This window comes from Pongo abelii, chromosome 20, assembly GCF_028885655.2.
Source record: "Pongo abelii isolate AG06213 chromosome 20, NHGRI_mPonAbe1-v2.0_pri, whole genome shotgun sequence".
Classification (NCBI taxonomy): Eukaryota; Metazoa; Chordata; class Mammalia; order Primates; family Hominidae; genus Pongo; species Pongo abelii.
In genome coordinates, this window is record NC_072005.2 from 15,277,044 (window position 1) to 15,297,649 (window position 20,606).

Consider the following 20,606-nt stretch of genomic DNA (forward strand, 5'->3'; position numbering starts at 1 on the left):
CCATGGTACACATTTACCTGTGTAACAAACCTGCACATCCTGCACATGTACCCTGGAACATAAAAACATAATGATATTTTGAAAAAACTCTATCAAAAAATAAATAAATAGGATTCTGCTATTTATTCTGCTCTAAAGACACATGCACACGTATGTTTATTGCAGCACTATTCACAATAGCAAAGACTTAGAACCAACCCAAATGCCCATCAGTGATAGACTGGATAAAGAAAATGTGGCACATACACACCATGGAATACTATCCAGCCATAAAAAAGAATGAGTTCATGTCCTTTGCAGGGACATGGATGAAGCTGGAAACCATCATTCTCAGCAAACTAACACAGGAACAGAAAACCAAACACCGCATGTTCTCACTCATAAGTGGGAGTTGAACAATGAGAACACATGGACACAAGGAAGGGAACATCACACACTGGGGGGGGCCTGTCAGGTGGTGGGGGGCAAGGGGAGGAAGAGCATTAGGACAAATATCTAATGCACACAGGGCTTAAAACCTAGATGATGGGTTGATAGGTGCAGCAAACAACCATGGCACATGTATACTTATGTAACAAACCTGCACGTTCAGCACATGTATCCCAGAACTTAAAGTAAAATAATAAATAACTAAATAAATATAAAAATTTAAAAGACTGTCCATTCTACTTGACCACTGCCACATCAGCAGCCCTTGACCCTGCAAGAATACAGGAATCCCCATCTCTCCTAGATTCTAATCAAGGAAGAAAATCAGGGACTATATAAAAACCTTTTAGGTGTTAGATTTTAAAAAAAGCATTTGTGCTTGGAAAAATGGGTGGAGAGTGGCTGAAGCCCAAGATGCTGAGAGAAGAAATCTGGACCTCACTCCTAGAGAGGACAGAATGAAGTAGACCACCCCCTTCTTCCTCCATCCCAATGTTCATTGATGGTTTCCTGGTACCAGACTCGTTGGCACACAAAGACTCTAAGATTTTCCCAGAACAATCAGCATTGGACTCCAAACCAACATGACTGGAAAACTGGACCCTGGGAGTGTATAACTGGCCCTGCCTCATACCAGTTTCCCGGCGGGGGGGGGGGGAGATGTTATCTTTGATAACATTTTCTATAGAGTCATATCAAAAAGAAAGGCTTTTTCCTTCCTGAATATATCTTTTATTCCTCCTTGTCTCTTCACTCTTCCTTCTATAACTGGTTTTAGAATTCCCAGGAGAGTTCGAATGGGAGACACCAATGTCCTACCTACCATGGCTTTGGGCAAAATACCTTTTTTTCAGAACCACGGACAGTGGCAAAAGTTTGTTCACCCCGTGGGACTTTTTTTTTTTTTTTTTGAGATGGAGTCTTGCTCTGTCACCCAGGCTGGAGTGCAGTGGCGCAATCTCGGCTCACTGCAATCTTCACCTCCCGGGTTCAAGCGATTCTTCTGCCTCAGCCTCCCAAGTAGCTAGGATTACAGATGCCCACCCACCACGCCCAGCTAATTTTTGTACTTTTAGTAGAGACTGGATTTCACCATGTTGCCCAGGCTGGTCTCAAACTCCTAACCTCAAGTTATCCGCCTACCTCAGCCTCCCAAAGTGCTGGGATTACAGGCGTGAGCCACCATGTCTGGCCACCTTGTGGACTTTTTAGCTGGGTTTTTCCCCAACCTTTGGGCTCAGATTGATTTTTTTTTTTTTTTTTTTTTTTTTTTTTTTTTTTTTTTTTGAGACAAGGTCTCACTCTGTCACCCAGACTGGAGTGCAGTGGCGTGATCTCGGCTTGCTGCAAACTTCACCTCCCAGGCTCAAGGGATCCTCCCACCTCAGCCTCCTGAGTAGCTGAGATTATAGGCACGCCCAGCTAATTGTGTATTTTTAGTAGAGACAGGGTTTCGCCATGTTGGCCAGGCTGGTCTCAAACTCCTGAGCTAAATTGATCCACCTGCCTCAGCCTCCCAAAGTGCTAGGATTACAGGTGTGAGCCACCATAATCAGCCTCTGAAAATAACTTTAATTTTTAAAAAATAATGACAGTAGGATTGGCATCTACTCATATCCCCATATGTCCAACGTGAAGTTGGTCTGCCTTGTTCTTGCTTTGAAGCTGACCTCCCCACAGAGTTACAGTCCAAGAGCCAACAGTCCAACAGCCAATATTATTAGGGAAAGTAATTCTAATATTTACTAAAGCCCCTAGGAGAATTTCAACAAGTATCCTACACACGTTCTGTGTGGCTGATACGAAGGATTTTTTTTAAGAGACAGGGTCTTACTCCGTTGCCCAGGTTGGAATGCAGTGGTGCAATCACAGCTCACTGCAGCCTCGACCTCTGGGGCTCAAGTGATCCTCCCGCCTCAGCCTCCTGTGCAACTGGGACCAAGGGCATGTGCCACCAATCCTGGCTAATTTTAAAAAATTTTTTGTAGATATATGGTCTCGCTGTGCTGCCCAAGCTGGTCTCAAACTTCTAGGCTCAAGGGATTCTCCAACCTTGGCCTCCCAAGTAGCTAGGATTATAGGCATGAGCCACCATGTCCAACTCCAGTGCCAAGCAGAACACCTGACCCACAGCAGGTGATCAAGAAGTGTTTGATAGGCCGGGCGCAGTGGCTCACGCCTGTAATCTGAGCACTTTGGGAGGCCGAGGTAGACACATCACTTGAGGTCAGGAGTTTGAGACCAGCCTGTCCAACATAGTGAAACCCTGTCTCTACTAAAAATACAAAGACTAGCTGGGCATGGTGGTGGGCACCTGTAATTCCAGCTACTCGAGAGGCTGAGGAGGGAGAATTGCTAGAACCCAGGAGGTGGAGGTTGCAGTGGACCGAGATTGCTCCACTGCACTCCAGCCTGGGTGAAACAGTGACACTCCATCTCAAAAAAAAAAAGTTTGATAAATTTATTTAATGTCTATTGATTGATTGATTGATACTCTTCTGGAGCTTTCCTTAACGAACCAGTTTCTTCCATAATGCAACGAATGAAAGGACCTCTCAGATTCAGGCATCTGAGTGCCCTACTGGGGTCTGGGACCCCCCAGACCTCTCTGCCTGGGAGCTTCCATGAAGCTCAGTCTGAGCTGGAAGGAGACCATAGGGAGATGTCCTAGTGAGAGTGAATCCCTAGTCGCTGTTTCCTCTTCTTACCCACTCCATGATCCCAAAGCACACCCATCTCCAAAAGAACAGGTCACATGTGGCAGAGGAGAAACAAAATAATTAGCATCTGCTTCCTTAACAAGGAGCTATGGGGATGAAGTCTCCTAGAGTCCCCAGATTATAAATACCCTGCTGTTCCCCTGGCTCCCCCACTCACCTGCAGAGTCGGCGGGGGGGCACGGTACACATATGAATCCTTCCCATAGACATCAGGCTAACCCTAGTGATCACAGGTGAGTAGCCCCCATGCCCTTCCTAGGGGTTTAGTGCTGACCTCGGGATCCTCTAGCAGTTGGTGGAGAAGGAGGCTTCCCAGGACCCTCCCCTTGGTGATGCCATCCTGGTGAGCAGGTGAGGGATGGGGAAGGGATTGAGCTGGGGGTGGGGGTGGAGGGTTGTGGGAGAGAAATCTCTCTCCTTCCTGGATGCCGAGAGACAGAGAAGAGACTGAGACCAAGTCTAGACTCTCTGAGTGGACAAGGCACGCAGACGGCAGACCCTCTGTGGCAGGACAAGTGGAGGAAAAGCACTCAGGGTCTGCAGCTGCAGGACACCTGCACAGATAGGAGAGGTCTTGAGAAACAAGTTTCTCCAATGCAGCAGCTCCCCAAGTGTGGTCCCTGGGCTAGAAGCACCAGCATCCTCTCGAAACTGTCTAGAAGTGCTGGTTCTTACACCAGACACTTCAGGGAAAGGGCTTAGCTTTTTGTGTACGATGATTTTGGGAGCGGGAGCAGGGGGGCAGGGGGATTGTTTTGTTTGTTTGTTTGTTCTTTCTGTTTTTGAGACAGGGTCTCGCTCTGTTGCCCAGCCTGGAGTGCAGTGGCATTATCATAGCTCATCGCAGCCTCGACCTCCCAAGCTCAAGTGATCCTCCCACCTCAGCCTCCCGAGTACCTGGAATAACAGACACATACCACTATGCCTGGCTAATTTTATTTTTGTAGAGGCAGGGATCTTCCTATGTTGCCCAGAATGGTCTTGCACTCCTGGGCTCAAGAGATCCTCCTACCTTGGCCCCCCAGGTAGCTGGGACTAACAGGTGTGTGCCACCATGCCCAGCTAATTTTTTATTTTGTAGAGATGGGGGTCTCACTATGTTGCCCAGGTTGGTCTCGAACTCCTGGAATCAAGGGATCCTCCCACCTCAGCCTTCTGAGTAGCTGGGACTACAGATGCATGCCACCATGCCCAGCAAATTGTTTTATTATTTGTAGATCCAGGGAGGGATCGGCGGGGGGTGGCCTCACTTTGTTGGCCAGGCTGGTCTTGAACTCCTGGCCTCAAGCAATCCTCCCACTTCAGTCTCCCAAAGTGCTGGGATTACAGGTGTGGGCCACCATGCCCAGCCCACTTTTTGTGTTTTAACAAGCCCTCCAGGTGACCCTGAAGCATGCTTGAGGTTGAGAACCGCTGCTCTATGCAACCCAAGTCAAAAACTGAGGACTGTTAACAAATACGTTGCCAGGAAGGGAATCACAGTATTGTATCCAGCCTAGAGAAAACCAAGCATTGCATTGTAAAAACCTCAAATCCAACGCTAAAAAGCCTCAAAAAGTAACATAGGGCTTTGCTGAAGGCCTGTTGGGGTTACCAAGGAGATTATGCTGCTAACCTTCCTTAAAAACCCCTTTCATCGGCTGGGCACGGTGGCTCACACCTGTAATCTCAGCACTTTGGGAGGCCAAGGCGGGCGGATCATGGGGTCAGGAGTTCAAGACCAGCCTGGCCAACAGGCTTAGTAGAGGCGAAACCCCGCCTCTACTAAAAATACAAAAATTAATCAGGCGTGGTGACGTGCACCTGTAATCCCAGCTATTCGCGTGGCTGAAGCACGAGAATCACTTGAACCCAGGAGATGGATGTTGCAGTGAGCTGAGATTGTGCCACTGTACTCTAGCCTGGGTGACAGAGTGAGACTCTGTCTCAAAAAGAAACGTGTAAATGCTTGTAATTGAATATTTTTCCCTTGCACGTGTTCACAGCACAGAATTTAGCTTCGAAATGCCTCATAAAGAGGTGAGAGTGGCCATTCTTAGGGAGGCAATGGAGTATGAGAGAGTGAAAATAAATCTAAATTCAAAGGCAAGATAAGGCACTTGCAAGCTGAGTGCCCCTGGCAGCTCGCTCAGCCCCAGTCTGCTCACTGTAAATTGTAGCTAACACAATCTCCCTGTGGGAGTTATTGTAAGACCTATGCATTAAGGAACTGGCTCCTAGCCGGCCGCGGTGGCTCACGCCTGTAATCCCAGCACTTTGAGAGGTCAAGCCGGGCAGATGATGAGGTCAGGAGTTCAAGACCAGTCTGGCCAATATGGTGAAACCCCACCTCTACTAAAAATACAAAAATTAGCCATGCGTGGTGGTGCTCGCCTGTCATCCCAGCTACTCAGGAGGCTGAGGCAGGAGAATCGCTTGAACCCAGGAGGCGGAGGTTGCAGTGAGCCAAGATCGCGCCACTGCACTCCAGCCTGGGTGACAGAGTGAGACTCCACCTCAAAAACCAAAAAAAAAAAAAAAAGAAAGAAACTGGCTCCTCATCAGGATAAATAGCTAATGCATGCTGGGCTTAATACCGAGGTGATGGCTTGATGGGTGCAGCAAACCACTATGGCACACGTTTACCTATGTAACAAACCTGCATGTCCCACACATGTAACCTGGAACTTAAAATAAAATTTTAAAATTAAATAAAATAAAAATCATGCTGAGCAGCCAATAGCTGGGGAAAAAAAAGAAAGAAACTGGCTCCTAAGAAGGTTTACCCTTTACAGATATCATTATTGCTGAGGGCAAAATAAAAACACCTGTCCCAGCTACTAGGAAGGCTGAGGTGGGAGGAACACCTGAACTCAGGAGGTATAGGCTGCAGTGAGCCGTGATTGTGCCACCGCACTGCAGCCTGGGTGACAGAGTGAGACCCTGTCTCAAAATAAATTAAATTAAATTAAATAGATCTTGTACTAGATGATTTTGCCTAACTGTAGGCTAATGTAAGTGTCCTGAGCACATTTAAGCTGGGCTAGGCTAAGCTGTGATGTTTGGTAGGTTAGGTATGTTCAATGCATTTTTGACATATATATATATATATATATATATATATATATTTTTTTTTTTTTTTTTTTTTTTTAGACAGAGTTTCGCTCTTGTTGCCAAGGCTGGAGTACAGTGGCTCAATGTCAGCCCACTGCAACCTCTGCCTCCCAGGTTCAAGCGATTCTCCTGCCTCAGCCTCCCAAGTAGCTGGGATTACAGGCATGTACCACAACGCCTAGCTAATTTTGTATTTTCAGTAGAGACGGGGTTTCACCATGTTGGCCAGGCTGACCTCTCAAACTCCTGACCTCAGGTGATCTCCCTGCCTCAGCCTCCCAAAGTGCTGGGATTACAAGCATGACCCACCACGCCAGGCCTGACTTATGACATTTTCAATGTATGACCCCATTATCAGCCTCAGAACATCTGTACCTATCATTTCTTGGTGGTGAGAACATAAAATTGACTCTGAGTTTCTCTAGTATACAATGCATTGTTATTAACTATAGTCGCTATGCTGTACAATAGATCTCTTGAATTTATGCCTCCCATCTAATTGAAATTTTGTATTCTTTGATCAATAGCTCCCTAACACCCACCTCCCTCCCCCAGCCCCTGGTAACCACCATTCTACTCTGCTTCTATGAGATTGGCCATTTTAAATTCCACATATAAGTGAGACCATGTGGTATCTGTCTTTCTGTACCTGGCTATTTCACGTAGCAGAATGTCCTTCAGCTTCATCTATATGGTTGCAAATGATAGAATTTCCTCTTTTTTCCATGGCTGAATAAATAGTATTCCATTGTATATTCCTACCACATTTTCTTTATCCATTCATCGGTTTTTAACACAAAACTGATGTTAAAAATTACATCTTGTTGGTGAAAGGATGAAGGGGAAGGAGGGTGGGAGGGAGGAAAGAAGAGGGAGATGGCCAGGCACCGTGCCTCATGCCTGTAATCCCAGCACCTTGGGAGTCCAAGGTGGGTAGATCACCTGAGGTCAGGAGTTGAGACCAGCCTGGCCAACATGGTGAAACCCCGTCTATACTAAAAATACAAAAATTAGCCAGGCATGGTGGTGCGTGCCTGTAATCCCTGCTACTTGGGAGGCTGAGGCACGAGAATCACTTGAACCCGGGAGGCAGAGGTTGCAGTGAGCTGAGATCGTGCCACTGAACTCCAGCCTGGGTGACAGAGCAAGACTCTGTCTCAAAAAAAGAAAAAGGAAAAAGAAAACAGGGAGAGAACACAGGAAAGGAAGAGAAGGAAAAACAGAAGATGGTCAGGTTCCCTTTACTGTATAGAGTTTTTGTTGAGGTTTGATTCTGATGATTTTCTTTTATTTATTTTTATTTTTTGTTTTTTGTTTGAGACAGAATCTTGCTCTATAGCCCAGGCTAGAGTGCAGTGACACAATCTCGGCTCACTGCAAACTTTGCCTCCTGGGTTCAAGCTATTCACCTGCCTCAGCCTCTAGAGTAGCTGGGATTACAGGCGCCCACCACCATGCCTGACTAATTTTTTTGTATTTTTAGTAGAGATGGGGATTCACCATGTTGGCCAGGCTGGTCTCGAACTCCTGACCTCAAGCAATCTGCCCACCTCAGCCTCCCAAAGTGCTGGGATTACAGGCGTAGGCCACTTGGTTTTGTTTTCTATGAAGCTTTGCTCCACTGAAGGAAGCAAAAGTGTTTATAGAGAACATCCAAGTTGACTATGAGCGACTCCGTTAGATCCTTGAGACCCTGACTGTCTCAGGCATGAATGACTTGGCTTGAGGAGCAACAGAAGCCCACTGAAGATGGCTTGAGGATAACTGAACACAAAGGAATTTGATGGATTTGATGGAATTTTCACAGAACAGTATAGGTTTCCGTGGGAAGCTGGGACCAGAATGGCATCTCTGACCCCTGGCTCTGTGTGGTTTTTCTCCCTTTTTGTGCCCACTAGTCACAGAGCATACATGGAACCAGAAAACCAAACCAAAATCTCAGAATTCTTCCTCCAGGGACTCTCAGAAAAGCCAGAGCATCAGACCCTCCTCTTCACAATGTTCCTCTCCACATACCTGGTCACCATCATTGGAAATGCCCTCATTATCCTGGCCATCATCACGGACTCCCACCTCCACACACCCATGTACTTCTTCCTCTTCAACCTCTCACTCGTTGACATCCTATTATCCTCCACCACCGTCCCCAAGATGCTAGCGAACATCCAGACTCACAGCAGAGCCATCCCCTTTGCGGGCTGCCTCACCCAGATGTATGCCTTCCACCTGTTTGGGACCATGGACAGCTCTCTCCTGGCAGTAATGGCCATCAACCGCTTCGTGGCTGTTGTCCACCCGCTGCGTTACTTGGTTCTCATGTGCCCCCGTGTCTGTGAGCTGCTGCTGGGGGCATCATGGGTGATCACCAACCTCCAGTCTCTCATACACACCTGCCTCATGGCTCAGCTGACCTTCTGTGCCGGCTCTGGAATCTCACACTTCTGTGACCTCATGCCCCTGCTGAAGCTCTCCTGCTCAGATACGCACACCAACGAGCTGGTGATCTTTGCTTTTGGCATTGTCATGGGCACCAGCCCACTCTCCTGCATCCTCCTCACATACATCCGCATTTTCTGGACAGTCTTTGAGATCCCTTCTACTCGGGGCAAGTGGAAAGCCTTCTCCACCTGTGGCTCACACCTCACTGGGGTGTCACTGTTCTATGGGACCATCTTTGCTGTGTACTTACAGCCCACATCCTCCAGCTCCTCCCAGAAGGACAAGGCAGCTGCCCTAATGTGTGGGGTGGTCATCCCCATGCTCAACCCCTTTATCTACAGCCTACGGAACAAGGACATGAAGGCAGCCCTGGGGAAGCTCATCGGCAAAGTGGCCGTCCCCTGTCCTAGGCCAGAACAGTTATTGGATGTTTATCATGTTCCAGGATCACTGTTGGGTGCTAGGGACACAGAGATGCATCCCATCCCCTACCCTGGAGGAGTTCAGAGTCTAGCTGGGAACACAGACACGGAATAAATCCTTCCAGTACAACGTAATAAATGTGTCGTAAAGAGATGAACAAAGTGTATGAGCACCCAAAGGAAAGGTGTGCATTTTCCCCAGGATTTATCTTCCCCATAAAGATCAGAATAGCAAGGATCAAAGTGGCCTGAAATTAGCCCTATTGGGGGATCAGGCTTTTAGGATTGCTACGTGGATAAGAGTAGTTGAAAACAAGAGATGTAGCTACACTCATTTTAGTATTGACAAAGGCCAGGTGTGGAGGCTCAAGCCTGTGATCCCAGCATTTTGGGAGGCCAAGGTGGAAGGATCGCTTGAGGTCAGGAGTTTGAGACCAGCCTGGGCAACACACAGAGACCCTATCCTCACACACACAAAAAAATCACTTTAGCAAGACCTGTAGTCTCAGCTATTCAGGAGGCTGAGGCAGGCGGATCATTTGAGCCCAGGAGTTCAAGGTTGCAGTGAGCTATGACTGCACCACTGCACTTCAGCAGTTTGGGAAACTGAGCAAGATCTGTCACTCATAGGTAGGTAGATAGATAGATAGATAGATAGATAGATAGATAGATAGGATAAGATAAGATAGGTAGATAGGTAGATAGATAGGGTGGATAGATAAGATATGTAGACAGATAGATAGATAGATAGATAGATAGATAGATAGATAGATTAGATAGATTAGATAGATAGATATACAGATAGATACATAGATAGGATGATAGGTAGGTAGGTAGGTAGGTGGGTAGGTCAACCGATCCATAGATCTATCTATTGACAGACAGATAGATGATTGATTGATAGATAGATGATATAAGTAGATAGATGATAGATAGATAGATAGATGAGATAAGTAGGTAGGTAGGTCAGTCGATCGATTGATAGATCAATCGATCAACAGATAGACAGATGATAGATAGATGGATAGATAGATAGAGATAGAGGAGATAGGTAGATAGGTAGATAGATAGATAGACAGACAGACAGACAAACAGATAGATAGATACAGACAGCCCATGTATTAGCCAGTGTTTCCTAAGTGTTGTAGAAGAACTTTGAAAATATTTGCAAGTGAGATTAGCTCACGTGCTGTTCGCTTAGTCGGCCAGCAAGCCTCAGCCTCCTGGGGGATCTTAAGACCTCCACTTGTAGCTATGACTGTGGTTGGGGCTTACTTTCTCAATTCCCAACAGGCTTCCTGTATCCCCACAACCCCCAGTCAAGGGGACTCTGATGCAGATGGTCCATCAGTCGTAGTTTGGGAACACAGACCCTAGCCTAGCTCCAAAATCTATGTGTTTCCTGTGACATCCATTGCCTGACTCTGAACCCACTGTGATTCTACATGCAGGGTCAGCCACAGCAGATCAGGTGGCCCAGGGGGCTTAAAAAGTTAGTGTTATGGGTTGAACTGTGGCTCCCAAAAAAAGATACGTGGGCGGCCAGGCGCAGTGGCTCACACCTGTAAACTCTAGCACTTTGGGAGGCTGAGTAGGGAGAATCATTTGAAGCTAGGAGTTCAGGACCAGCCTGAACAACATAGTGAGATCTCATCACTACAAAAAATAAAAACGAAAAAAGAAAAAATTACCTGGGTGTGGTGGTGTGCACCTGTCGTCTTACTCAGGAGGCTGAGGCAGGAGGATCTCTTGAGCCAAGAAGGTCGAGGCTGCAGTGAGCTGTGTTCCTGCCACTGCACTCCAGCCTGGGAAACAGAGCAAGGCCCTGTCTGTAAAAGTAATAATAATAAAATAAAAAAGATATGTTGAAGTCCTAACCCCAAGGACCTCAGAATGTGACCATATTTGAAGATACGGTGTTTACAGAGGTCATTAGATTACAGTAAGGTCATTAGGGTGGTCCCTAATCTGATACGACTGGCATCCTTATGAAAAGGAGAGATTTGGACACAGGCACCCACACACATGGAAAACGCCACATAAAGATGGAGGCAGAGATTGGGGTGATGCTCCTACAAGCCAAGGAATGCCAGGGACTGCCTGCAAACCACCAGAAGCCAGGAGAGGCATGGAACAGGCTATCCCTCTCAGCCCTCAGAAGGAACCAAGGAATCAAAGCTGCTGACAACTGATCTATCCTTTTTTTTTTTTTTTTTTGAGATGGAGTCTTGCTCTGTCATCCCAGCCAGATGCAGTGGCATGATCTTGGCTCACTGCAACCTCCACCTCCCAGGTTCAAGCAATTCTCCTGCCTCAGCCTCCCAAGTAGCTGGGATTACAGGCACCCACCACCACGCCCAGCTAATTTTGTGTTTTTAGTAGAGATGGGATTTCACCATGTTGGCCAGACTGGTCTCAAACTCCTGGCCTCCAGTGATCTGCCCACCTTAGCCTCCCAAAGTGCTGGGATTACAGGCGGGGGCCACTGCACCTGGCCCAACACCTTGATCTCAGACTCTTAACCTCCAGAACTGTAAGACAACAAATTTCTATTGTTTAAGTCACCTAGTTGATGGTACTTTTTAAATTTTTTTTTCTTTTAGAGACAGACAGGATCTACTGTGTCACCCAGGCTGGAGTACAGTGGTGCAATCATAGCTAAAGTGCAACCTCACCTCAAACTCCAGGGCTCAAGTAATCCTCCTGCCTCAGCCTCCTGAGTAGTTGGGACTACAGGCCCATGCCACTGCAATCGGCTATATATATTTGTAGAGACAAGGTCTCACTATGTTGCCCAGGCTGGTCTCAAACTCCCGGCCTCAAGAGATCTGCCCTCCTCGGCTTCACAAAGTGCTGGGATTGCAGGTATAAACCACCTCACTCGGCCTGATTTGTGGTACTTTGTTGCAACATTGCTAGAAAACAAATGCAGTTAGTTTAAGAAATGTCAGCAACCTACAAAACCTACAAAGTGTCCCAGTACATCCTCTCAAGTTTACGATTGACCATGTGTTCTGGCCAAGGGACCCTGGACTAGAACTGGAGAAAAGGATGAATGATTTAGATTGCATGGATTCACTTACTGGGTATCAGCATGATGACAATAATGATGATGACAACCAAGATTTATTATCTGAACAATGCTAACTCCTTTATATGCACAATCTCAATAAGTGTTAAGCAACAGCCCTACAAAGCAGGTGCAGAAGTAATTGTGGTTTTGCCACTGAAAGTTAACGGCAGGCCATGCACGGTGGCTCACGCCTGTATTCCCAGCACTTTGGGAGGCCGAGGCAGGCAGATCACAAGGTCAGGAGATCGAGACCATCCTGGCCAACATGGCGAAACCCCCTCTCTACTAAAAATACAAAAATTAGGCCGGACGCAGTGGCTCACGCCTGTAATCCCAGAACTTTGGGAGGCCGAGGCGGGCGGATCATGAGGTCAGGAGATCGAGACCATCCTGGCTAACATGGTGAAACCCCATCTCTGCTAAAAATACAAAAAATTAGCCGGGCATGGTGGCGGGCGCCTGTAGTCCCAGCTACTCGGAAGTCTGAGGCCGGAGAATGGCCTGAACCCGGGAGGCGGAGCTTGCAGTGAGCCGAGACCACGCCATTGCACCCCAGCCTGGGTGACAGAGTGAGACTCCGCCTCAATTAAAAAAAAAAATACAAAAATTAGCCAGGCGTGGTGGCACACACCTGTAGTCCCAGCTACTTGGGAGGCTGAGGCAGGAGAATGGCATGAACCTGGGAGGCGGAGGTTGCAGTGAGCTGAAATTGTGCCACTGCACTCCAGCCTAGTGACAGAGTGAGACTTCGTCTCAAAAAAAAAAAAGAAAGAAAGTAATGGCAAACAGCAATTACTTTTGCACCAACCTAATAGTATAACACCTTTTTTCCACAGAGGGGAAAGTTAAAGCTTGAAAGGTAAAGCTGGCAATAAGTGGTAGCCAAGGTTCAAACATCAAACTCATCCTAGAGGGCCAGACTTTGATGAGAACATGATGTTGTTTAGAATTCAGAGTCCAGAGAAGAAACCTGCAGATTACAGCCCGAGGCCAAATCCTGCCTGTGATCCGTTTTTACATGGCCTGCAGAGCTAAGAAATTTTAACATTTTTAAATGGTTGGAAAAAAAATAAAAGAACAATATTGCTGGGCACGGTGGCTCACACCTGTAATCCCAGCACTTTGGGAGGCCGAGGCGTGCGGATCACCTGAGGTCAGGAGTTTGAGACCAGCCTGGCCAACATGGTGAAACCCCGTCTCTACTCAAAATCCAAAATTTTCCAGGCGTGGTGGTGGGCACCTGTAATCCCAGCTACTTGGGAGGCTGAGGCAGGAGAATCACTTGAACCCGGGAGCCAGAGGTTGTAGTGAGTCAAGATGGTGCCACTGCACTCCAGCCTGGGTGATAGAGCAAGACTCCATCAAGAAGAAGAAGAAGGAGGAGGAGGAGAAGGAGGAGGGGGAGGAGGAGGAGGGGGAGGAGGAGGAGGGGGAGCAGGAGGGGGAGGGGGAGGGGGAGGGGGAGGGGGAGGGGGAGGAGGGGAGGACGAGGGGAAGGAGGGGGGGAAGGGGAAGGAGGAGGGAGGGGGAAGGGGAAGGGGAGGGGAAGGAGGGGGAGGGAGGGGGAGGAGGGGGAGGGGGAGGGGAGGGGGAGGGGAGGGGAGGGGAGAGGGAGGACTACTTCTTCTGGAATAGAATAGATTCCGGATACTAGAAAAAGGAAAAAAATTAATTTTAAAAAAGAAGAAGATTCTATGAGAGATTAAAAGTATATGAAATTCTGGCTGGGTACAGTGGCTCATGCCCATAATCCCAGCGCTATGGAAGGCTGGAGGGCGAGGATCACTAGAGTCCAGGAGTTTGAGACCAGCCTGGGCAACACAGTGAAATTCCATCTCTATAAAAGTTTAAAAATTCACCAGGTGCGGTGGTGTGCACCTGTAGTCCCAGCTACCCACCAGGCTGAGGCTAGAGGATCGCACACCCAGAAGTTTGAGGCTGCAGTGAGCTGTGATTGCACCACTACACTTCAGCCTGAGCAACAGAGCAAAACCCTGTCTCAAAAAAAAAAAAAAAAAAATTACTGTTTGTCCCTTTACCAAGCAAGTTTAATGACCTATTTTCTACAGAAAAACTGGAGCCTGCTACCCAAAGTGATACATGAACCAGAAGAATCATCGTGCTTGTTAGAATGAAGGCTCATACTCTATCCGACACCTACTGATCATAATTCCCCAGGACATTCATATGATCCTTAAAGTTTGAACATCACTGCAGGCAGGTGCAGTGGAGTGCACCTGAAGTCCCAGCTATTCAGGAGGCTGAACGGAGGATCGCTTGAGCCTGGGAGTGCAAGTCCAGCCTGGGCAGAATAATGAGACTGTTGTCTTTAAGAAAAAAAAAAAAAAAAAAGAAAAAAAAGAGGCCAGGCACAGTGGCTCACGCCTGTAATCCCAGCACTTTGGGAGGCTGAGGCGGGCGGATCACGAGGTCAGGAGATCGAGACCATCCTGGCTAACACGGTGAAACCCCCGTCTCTACTAAAAATACAAAAAAATTAGCTGGGCGTGGTGGCAGGTGCCTGTAGTCCCAGCTACTCGGGAGGCTGAGGCAGGAGAATGGCGTGAACCCGGGAGGCAGAGTTTGCAGTCAGCCGAGATCACACCACTGCACTCCAGCCTGGGTGACAGAGCGAGACTCCGTCTCAAAAAAAAACAAAAAAAAGTTTGTAATTTAAAAGTTTGAGCATCACTGGGCTAGATGGGGGTCCTGTAGATAACTGGGACCCAAATAGGCTTTAGGTTCAGAGATACAGGAGAACCAGATTTGAGGTGCCGCTCTAGCCACTGTGTCCAAGAGGAAACCTTCCCAACCGCCCTAAAAGCTCTGAAAACTACAGTTAGAGAAGTGGCCACTAGGTGGCAATAATGTCATTTCACAAATTGGATTTAAAACTCTTTTTTTCCCCCCTCCCGCCCAGAAACTTGTATTCTAGCTGTGAATTGGCCCAGGTTCATGGCCCTTAGATGTAATCTCCCCCTGGAGGGGCACAACAGGTGCAAAATTTCCATGATGAGAAGGAGCCTGTGTTGTTTAAAGAAATCATGGAGACTGGTGTGGCCTGAGCCTAGAGTGACACGGGAGCTGGGTTTGCAGGGGGCCCGTGGAGGGCACTGGGAGTAACACACTCTGTGGACCACGGGGAGTGGGACCATGACAAGGTTTAAGGAGGATAGGGGGTGGGGCTGTGCTTCAGAACGAACCTGGCAGTGATCCACGCCATAGATCTGGAGTCAGCAAACTTTATCTGTCAAGGTCCAGGTCGTCAATATTGTCAGCTTTAGGGATCTTACCATCTCTGTTGCAATGACTGAACTCTGCTGCTGTCTGGTGAAAGCAGCCATAGATGAGACATCAAAGAATGGGCTTGGCTGTGTTCCACTAAAACTTTATTTATAAACACAGAAGCTTCCATGTCATATCATAGTACATGTCACACCATGTAGCCTTTGGGTTTGTTTTCAACCACTTTTAAAATGTTAAAACTACTCTAGGCCAGGTGCATTCACTCATGCCTGTAATCCCAGCACTTTGAGAGGCCAAGGGAGGAGGACTGCTTGAAGCCAGGAGTTCGAGACTGGAGTGGACAACATAGTGAGACCCCCCATCTCTACAAAAGTTTTTAAATTAGCTGGACATGGTGGTGCATGCCTGTAGTCTCAGCTACTCAGGAGGCTGAGGAAGGAGGATCACTTAAGCCCAGGAGGTCAAGCTGCAGTGAGCTATGATTGCACCACCGCACTCCAGCCTGGGGGATAGAGTAAGACCACTGTCTCTAAAAAACTTAAAAAATAAATAAATAAATAAAAATAAATGCAAAACTATTTTTATCTCAAGGGCTGAATTTAGCCTATGGGCCATAGGTTGCCAACCTTGACTAATTTTTGTATTTTTAGTAGAGATGGGGTTTCACCATGTTGGTCAGGCTGGTCTCAAACTCCTCACCTCAGGTGATTTGCCCACCTCAGCCTCCCCAAGTGCTGGGATTACAGGCATGAGCCACTGCGCCTGGCCACAATTCATACGTTTTAAATTGCATGCCATTCTGAGTAGTGTGATGAAATCTTGCACCATTCCACTCCATCCCAGCTAGGATGTCAATCCTCCCTTGTTTGGCACATCTACACTGTAAACACCCCACCCATTAGTCCCTTACTAGCTATGGCAGTTATGAGATCAACAAAACATAGTATAGCTAGGGTTCTGTACTACCCACGGTTTCAGGAATCTACCGGGCATCTTGAAACATGTTCCCTGCAGACAATGGAGGATCACTAGTGTCCTGGGACTACCATAACAAAATACCACAGCCTGGGAGGCTTAAACAACAGAAATTTATTTTCTCATAGTTCTAGAGGCTGGAAGTTCAAGGTCAAATTCAAGATCATTGGTAGGGTTGTTCTGTGGCTTCTCTCCAGGCCTTGTGAGTGGCTGTCTGTTCCCTGAGACTTTACATTGTCTTCCTTCTATGCGTGCACACATCTGTGTCCAAATTTCCTCTTCTCATAAGGCACCAGTCCTACTGGATTAGGACTCACCCTAAAGACGTCATTTTAACGTAATTACCTCTGTCTCTAGCTCTGGGGTATTTCTCCACCAACTCCCCATGACTGCCACAGAAGTACTGAGCTCTGCCCAAACCTGACCAGTCCCTCCACCTGCATTTGGTCTTTCAACGAATGGGTCTGTATGTGCCTGCGGCTGGTTAATCCACCAGGTACCAAAAGCACAGCGTATCAGCCCTGCAGCCAATGAGAAAGAAAATTGGAGGAAGAAAAATACATACATGCGAGGCTGGGTGTGGTGGCTCACGCCTGTAATCCCAGCACTTTGGGAGGCCAAGGTCGGGGGATCACTTGAGGTCAGGAGTTCAAGACCAGCCTGGCCAATATAGTGAAACCCTGTCTCTACTACAAATACAAAAATTAGCTGGGCGTGGTGGCATGGGCCTGTAATTGTAGCTACTCGGGAGGCTGAGGCAGGAGAATCACTTGAGCCTGGGAGGTGGAGGTTGCAGTGATCCGAGATCACACCACTGCCCTCCAGCCTGGGCAACAGAGAGAGACCCTGGAAAAAAAAATAGAAAAAGAAAAGAAAGGGAAGGGAAAGGGAAAGGGAAATGGAAGGGAAGGGAAGGGAAGGAAAGGAAAAGGGAAAGGGAAAGGGAAAGGGAAGGAAAGGAAGGAAAGAAAGAAAGAAGGAAAGAAAGAAAGAAGAAAGAAAGAAAGAAAGAAAGAAAGAAAGAAAGAAAGAAAGAAAGAAAGAAAGAAAGAAAGGAAGGAAGGAAGGAAGGAAGGAAGGAAGGAAAAGAAAAGAAAGGAAGGAAGGAGAGAGAAAGAAGGCAGGAAGGAGAGAGAGAGAAAGAAAGAAAGGAGAGAGAGAGAGAAAGAAGGAAGAAAGGAAGGAAGGAGAGAGAGAAAGAAAAGAGAAAGAAAGAAAAGAAAGAAAGAAGGAAGGAGAGAGAGAGAGAAAGAAAGAAAGAAGGAAAGAAAGAAAGAAAAAGAAAGAAAAAGAAAGAAAGAAAAAGAAAGAAAGAAAGAAAGAAAAAGAAAGAAAGAAAGAAAGAATACATACATGGCCAGGAGCAGTGGCTCACACCTGTAATCCCAGCACTTTGGGAGGCCAAGGAGGAAGAGAAGAGGAAGAGAAGACTCTATCTCCAAATACGGTCACATTCTAAGGGACCAGGAGTTAAGACTTCAACATAGGAATTTGGCAAGGGACTGAAGGGGACATAATTTGGCCCACGGGTGTCCAATCTTTTCACTTCCCTGGACCACATTGGAAGAAGAATTGTCTTGGGCCACACATAAAATTCACTAACACTAACGATAGCTGATGAGCTACAAATCGCAAAAAAAAATCTCATAGTGTTTTAAGAAAGTTTACGAATTCGTGTTGGGTCACATTCAAAGCCTTCCTGGGCCACATGCAGCCTGTGGGTGGCGGGTTAAACGAGCTTGATTTAGCCCATAACAGCCACATAGTATGGCTGACCATTTGTGCGATTGACCTTAGCTACTCAGCCTCAAGCCCCTCGAGAGGTCAAACTGACACAGCAAGGCCCAAGGCCTCCACCATAAAACACATTTTTGGCATAAACTCTCTGGCGTGACCTCCAGGTATACAAAGAGACTCTCATCACACAGGATACTCCACCAGCTTGAAGGCAACTCTTCAGGAGCCAGACAAGAGCTAGACTTTACTTTGGAATGTGCAGGAGAGCCCAGAAGCATGGGAGGAAGGAGGCAGGAGCTAAGGATGAAGTGGGATCTCTGTCAAAGCCCTGCCCACCCAGCCACCTGTCCTCACCTGATCAGCCACCTCTCTGCAGGCTGCTCCTGCTTCCTCTGGTACACCCAGCCTGTAGAATCTAGGGGGTCCACACTAGCACACCAGGTCTGGGAGCTGGACATCAGATAAGCTTTGTTTAAGAGACAGGGCCTCAGCTGGGCACGGTGGCTCACACCTGTAATCCCAGCACTTTGGGAGGCCAAGGAGGGCAGATAACTTGAGGTCAGGAGTTCTACTAAAAAATACAAAAACTAGCCAGGCATGGTGGTGGGCGCCTGTAATCCCAGCTACTCAGGAGGCTGAGGCAGGAGAATCACTTGAATCTGGTAAGCGGAGGTTGCAGTGAGCCGAGATTGCGCCACTGCACTTCAGCCTGGGCAACAAGAGTGAAAACCCTGTCTCAAGAAAAAAAAAAGAGAGAGAGAGAGAGAGACGGGGAGAGACAGGGTCTTGCTCTGTTGCCCAGGCTAGAGGCAGTGATGCAGTCATAGCTCACTGCAGCCTCAAACTCCTGGGTTCAAGTGATCCTCCTGCCTCAGTCTCTGGAATAGCTGAGACTACAGGTGTGAACCACCATGTCCAGCTTGGAGAGCTCTTGGCATGGCTGCAGGTGGCCAGTTGCTGAGTCTACCCCTGAGGCTGTGCAGGGGCCTAGCCAGCAGGAAAGCTCCACAGCCTTGCAGCTGATAAACAGAGACCACTCTGGAGGTGGCATGGAGCAACTAGGGACCCCTCCTGCATCTCAGTTTCAGCTCTATAGCTGTCTGGCCAGATTTTTCCAAGGGTCAATGGGAGGCTCTGGTCAAGCAATGCTGTACCACTGACTGTCACCCAGGTGAGACTGTGCCCTGCCTCAGGAAGCTGCTTTATGCTAACAGAATTCATAACCATTTCATTATATACAATCATCCCCTCTCCCTCCAGCTCCTGAATGCTACTCTGATGGATATCTCTGGGCAGCCACCCCTTTGCTGGTTCCTCTGAGGTCTGACTTCCAGCCAGGGAGGCCTAGCCAGGCTGAGGTATTCACCTTCTTCTCCTGGAAGATGCCAGATAGATGCAAGCCTCAGGTGTGGAAACAAATGGAAATGACCACAGCGGGTGGAGGAGGCTTGGGTCCTGCTCCCCAAAACCTTCTCTATCTCCCATCCCCCAGGAACTGAGCACCCCAGGGAGCTGGTAGAATGGAGATGTAGCCCCACAGAACCATGCCCCATGCCCACAGCCTTGAAAACAGCCTAATTTATTATTCCCTTTGCACATGAAACAGAGGCCTAGACAGAATGTCTGTGTTTGGAGTCCAGAAGCCAACCTTGAGACAAGGATTCAAGTATTTAGGAAATAAACAGGAAATACTGTAAGTGGGGTGGATATGTGGGAGAGGGAAGGGAAGGAAGTCAGCAAAGAGTGTATTGATAAGGTTTCTACAGTGGACAGCTGGAGCTCAATCCCGTGGGTGAACACTAGGGGTCAGTGTAGAACATGAACCTCAATCATCCCACACAAGGGTGAGGGAGCTGGGGTATTTATCCATCAACTCCCCTTCACTACCACAGAGGTGCTGAGCTCTGTCCAAATCAGACAGGAAATGGTCTTTTGGTCTTTCAACTAATTGGTCTATATGTGTCTGGGGCTGGTTAATCCACCAGGTACCAAAAGCACAGCACATCAGACCTGCAGCCAATGAGAACATTTAGGGGAAAGAAAACACACACTTGGCCAGGCGCAGTGGCTCACACCTGTAATCCCAGCACTTTGAGAGGCCAAGGAAGAAGGATCACTTGAGGTCAGGAGTTTGAGACCAGCCTAGGCAACATAGCAAGATCCTGTCTCTACAAAAAAAATTTAAAAGCTAGCTGGGTATGGCAGTGCATGCCTATAGGCCTAGCCACTCAGGAGGCTGAGGCAAGAGGATTGCTTGAACCCAGAAGTTCAAGTCTGCAGTGAGCTATGATCACACCAATGCACACCAGCTTGGGTGACAGAGGGAGATTATGTCTCTAATAAGGCCAAGCACGGTGGCTCACACCTGTAATCCCAGCCACTTGGGAGGCCAAAGTGGGAAGATCACTTGAGCCCAGAAGTTTGAGAACAGTCTGGGCAACATGATGAGACCCTATCTCCACAAAAAAATAG

The 20,606-nt window shown here is 47.7% G+C and overlaps 1 protein-coding gene across 1 annotated transcript; it reads left to right on the forward strand.

Moving 5' to 3' along the window:
* The first annotated feature begins 8,153 nt into the window (after window positions 1-8,153).
* LOC100453775 (olfactory receptor 1I1) lies at window positions 8,154-9,218 on the forward strand. Its single transcript, XM_002828817.3, has one exon. It carries the CDS (start codon window positions 8,154-8,156, stop codon window positions 9,216-9,218), a length of 1,065 nt encoding a protein of 354 aa, XP_002828863.2.
* Window positions 9,219-20,606: the final 11,388 nt, after the last annotated feature.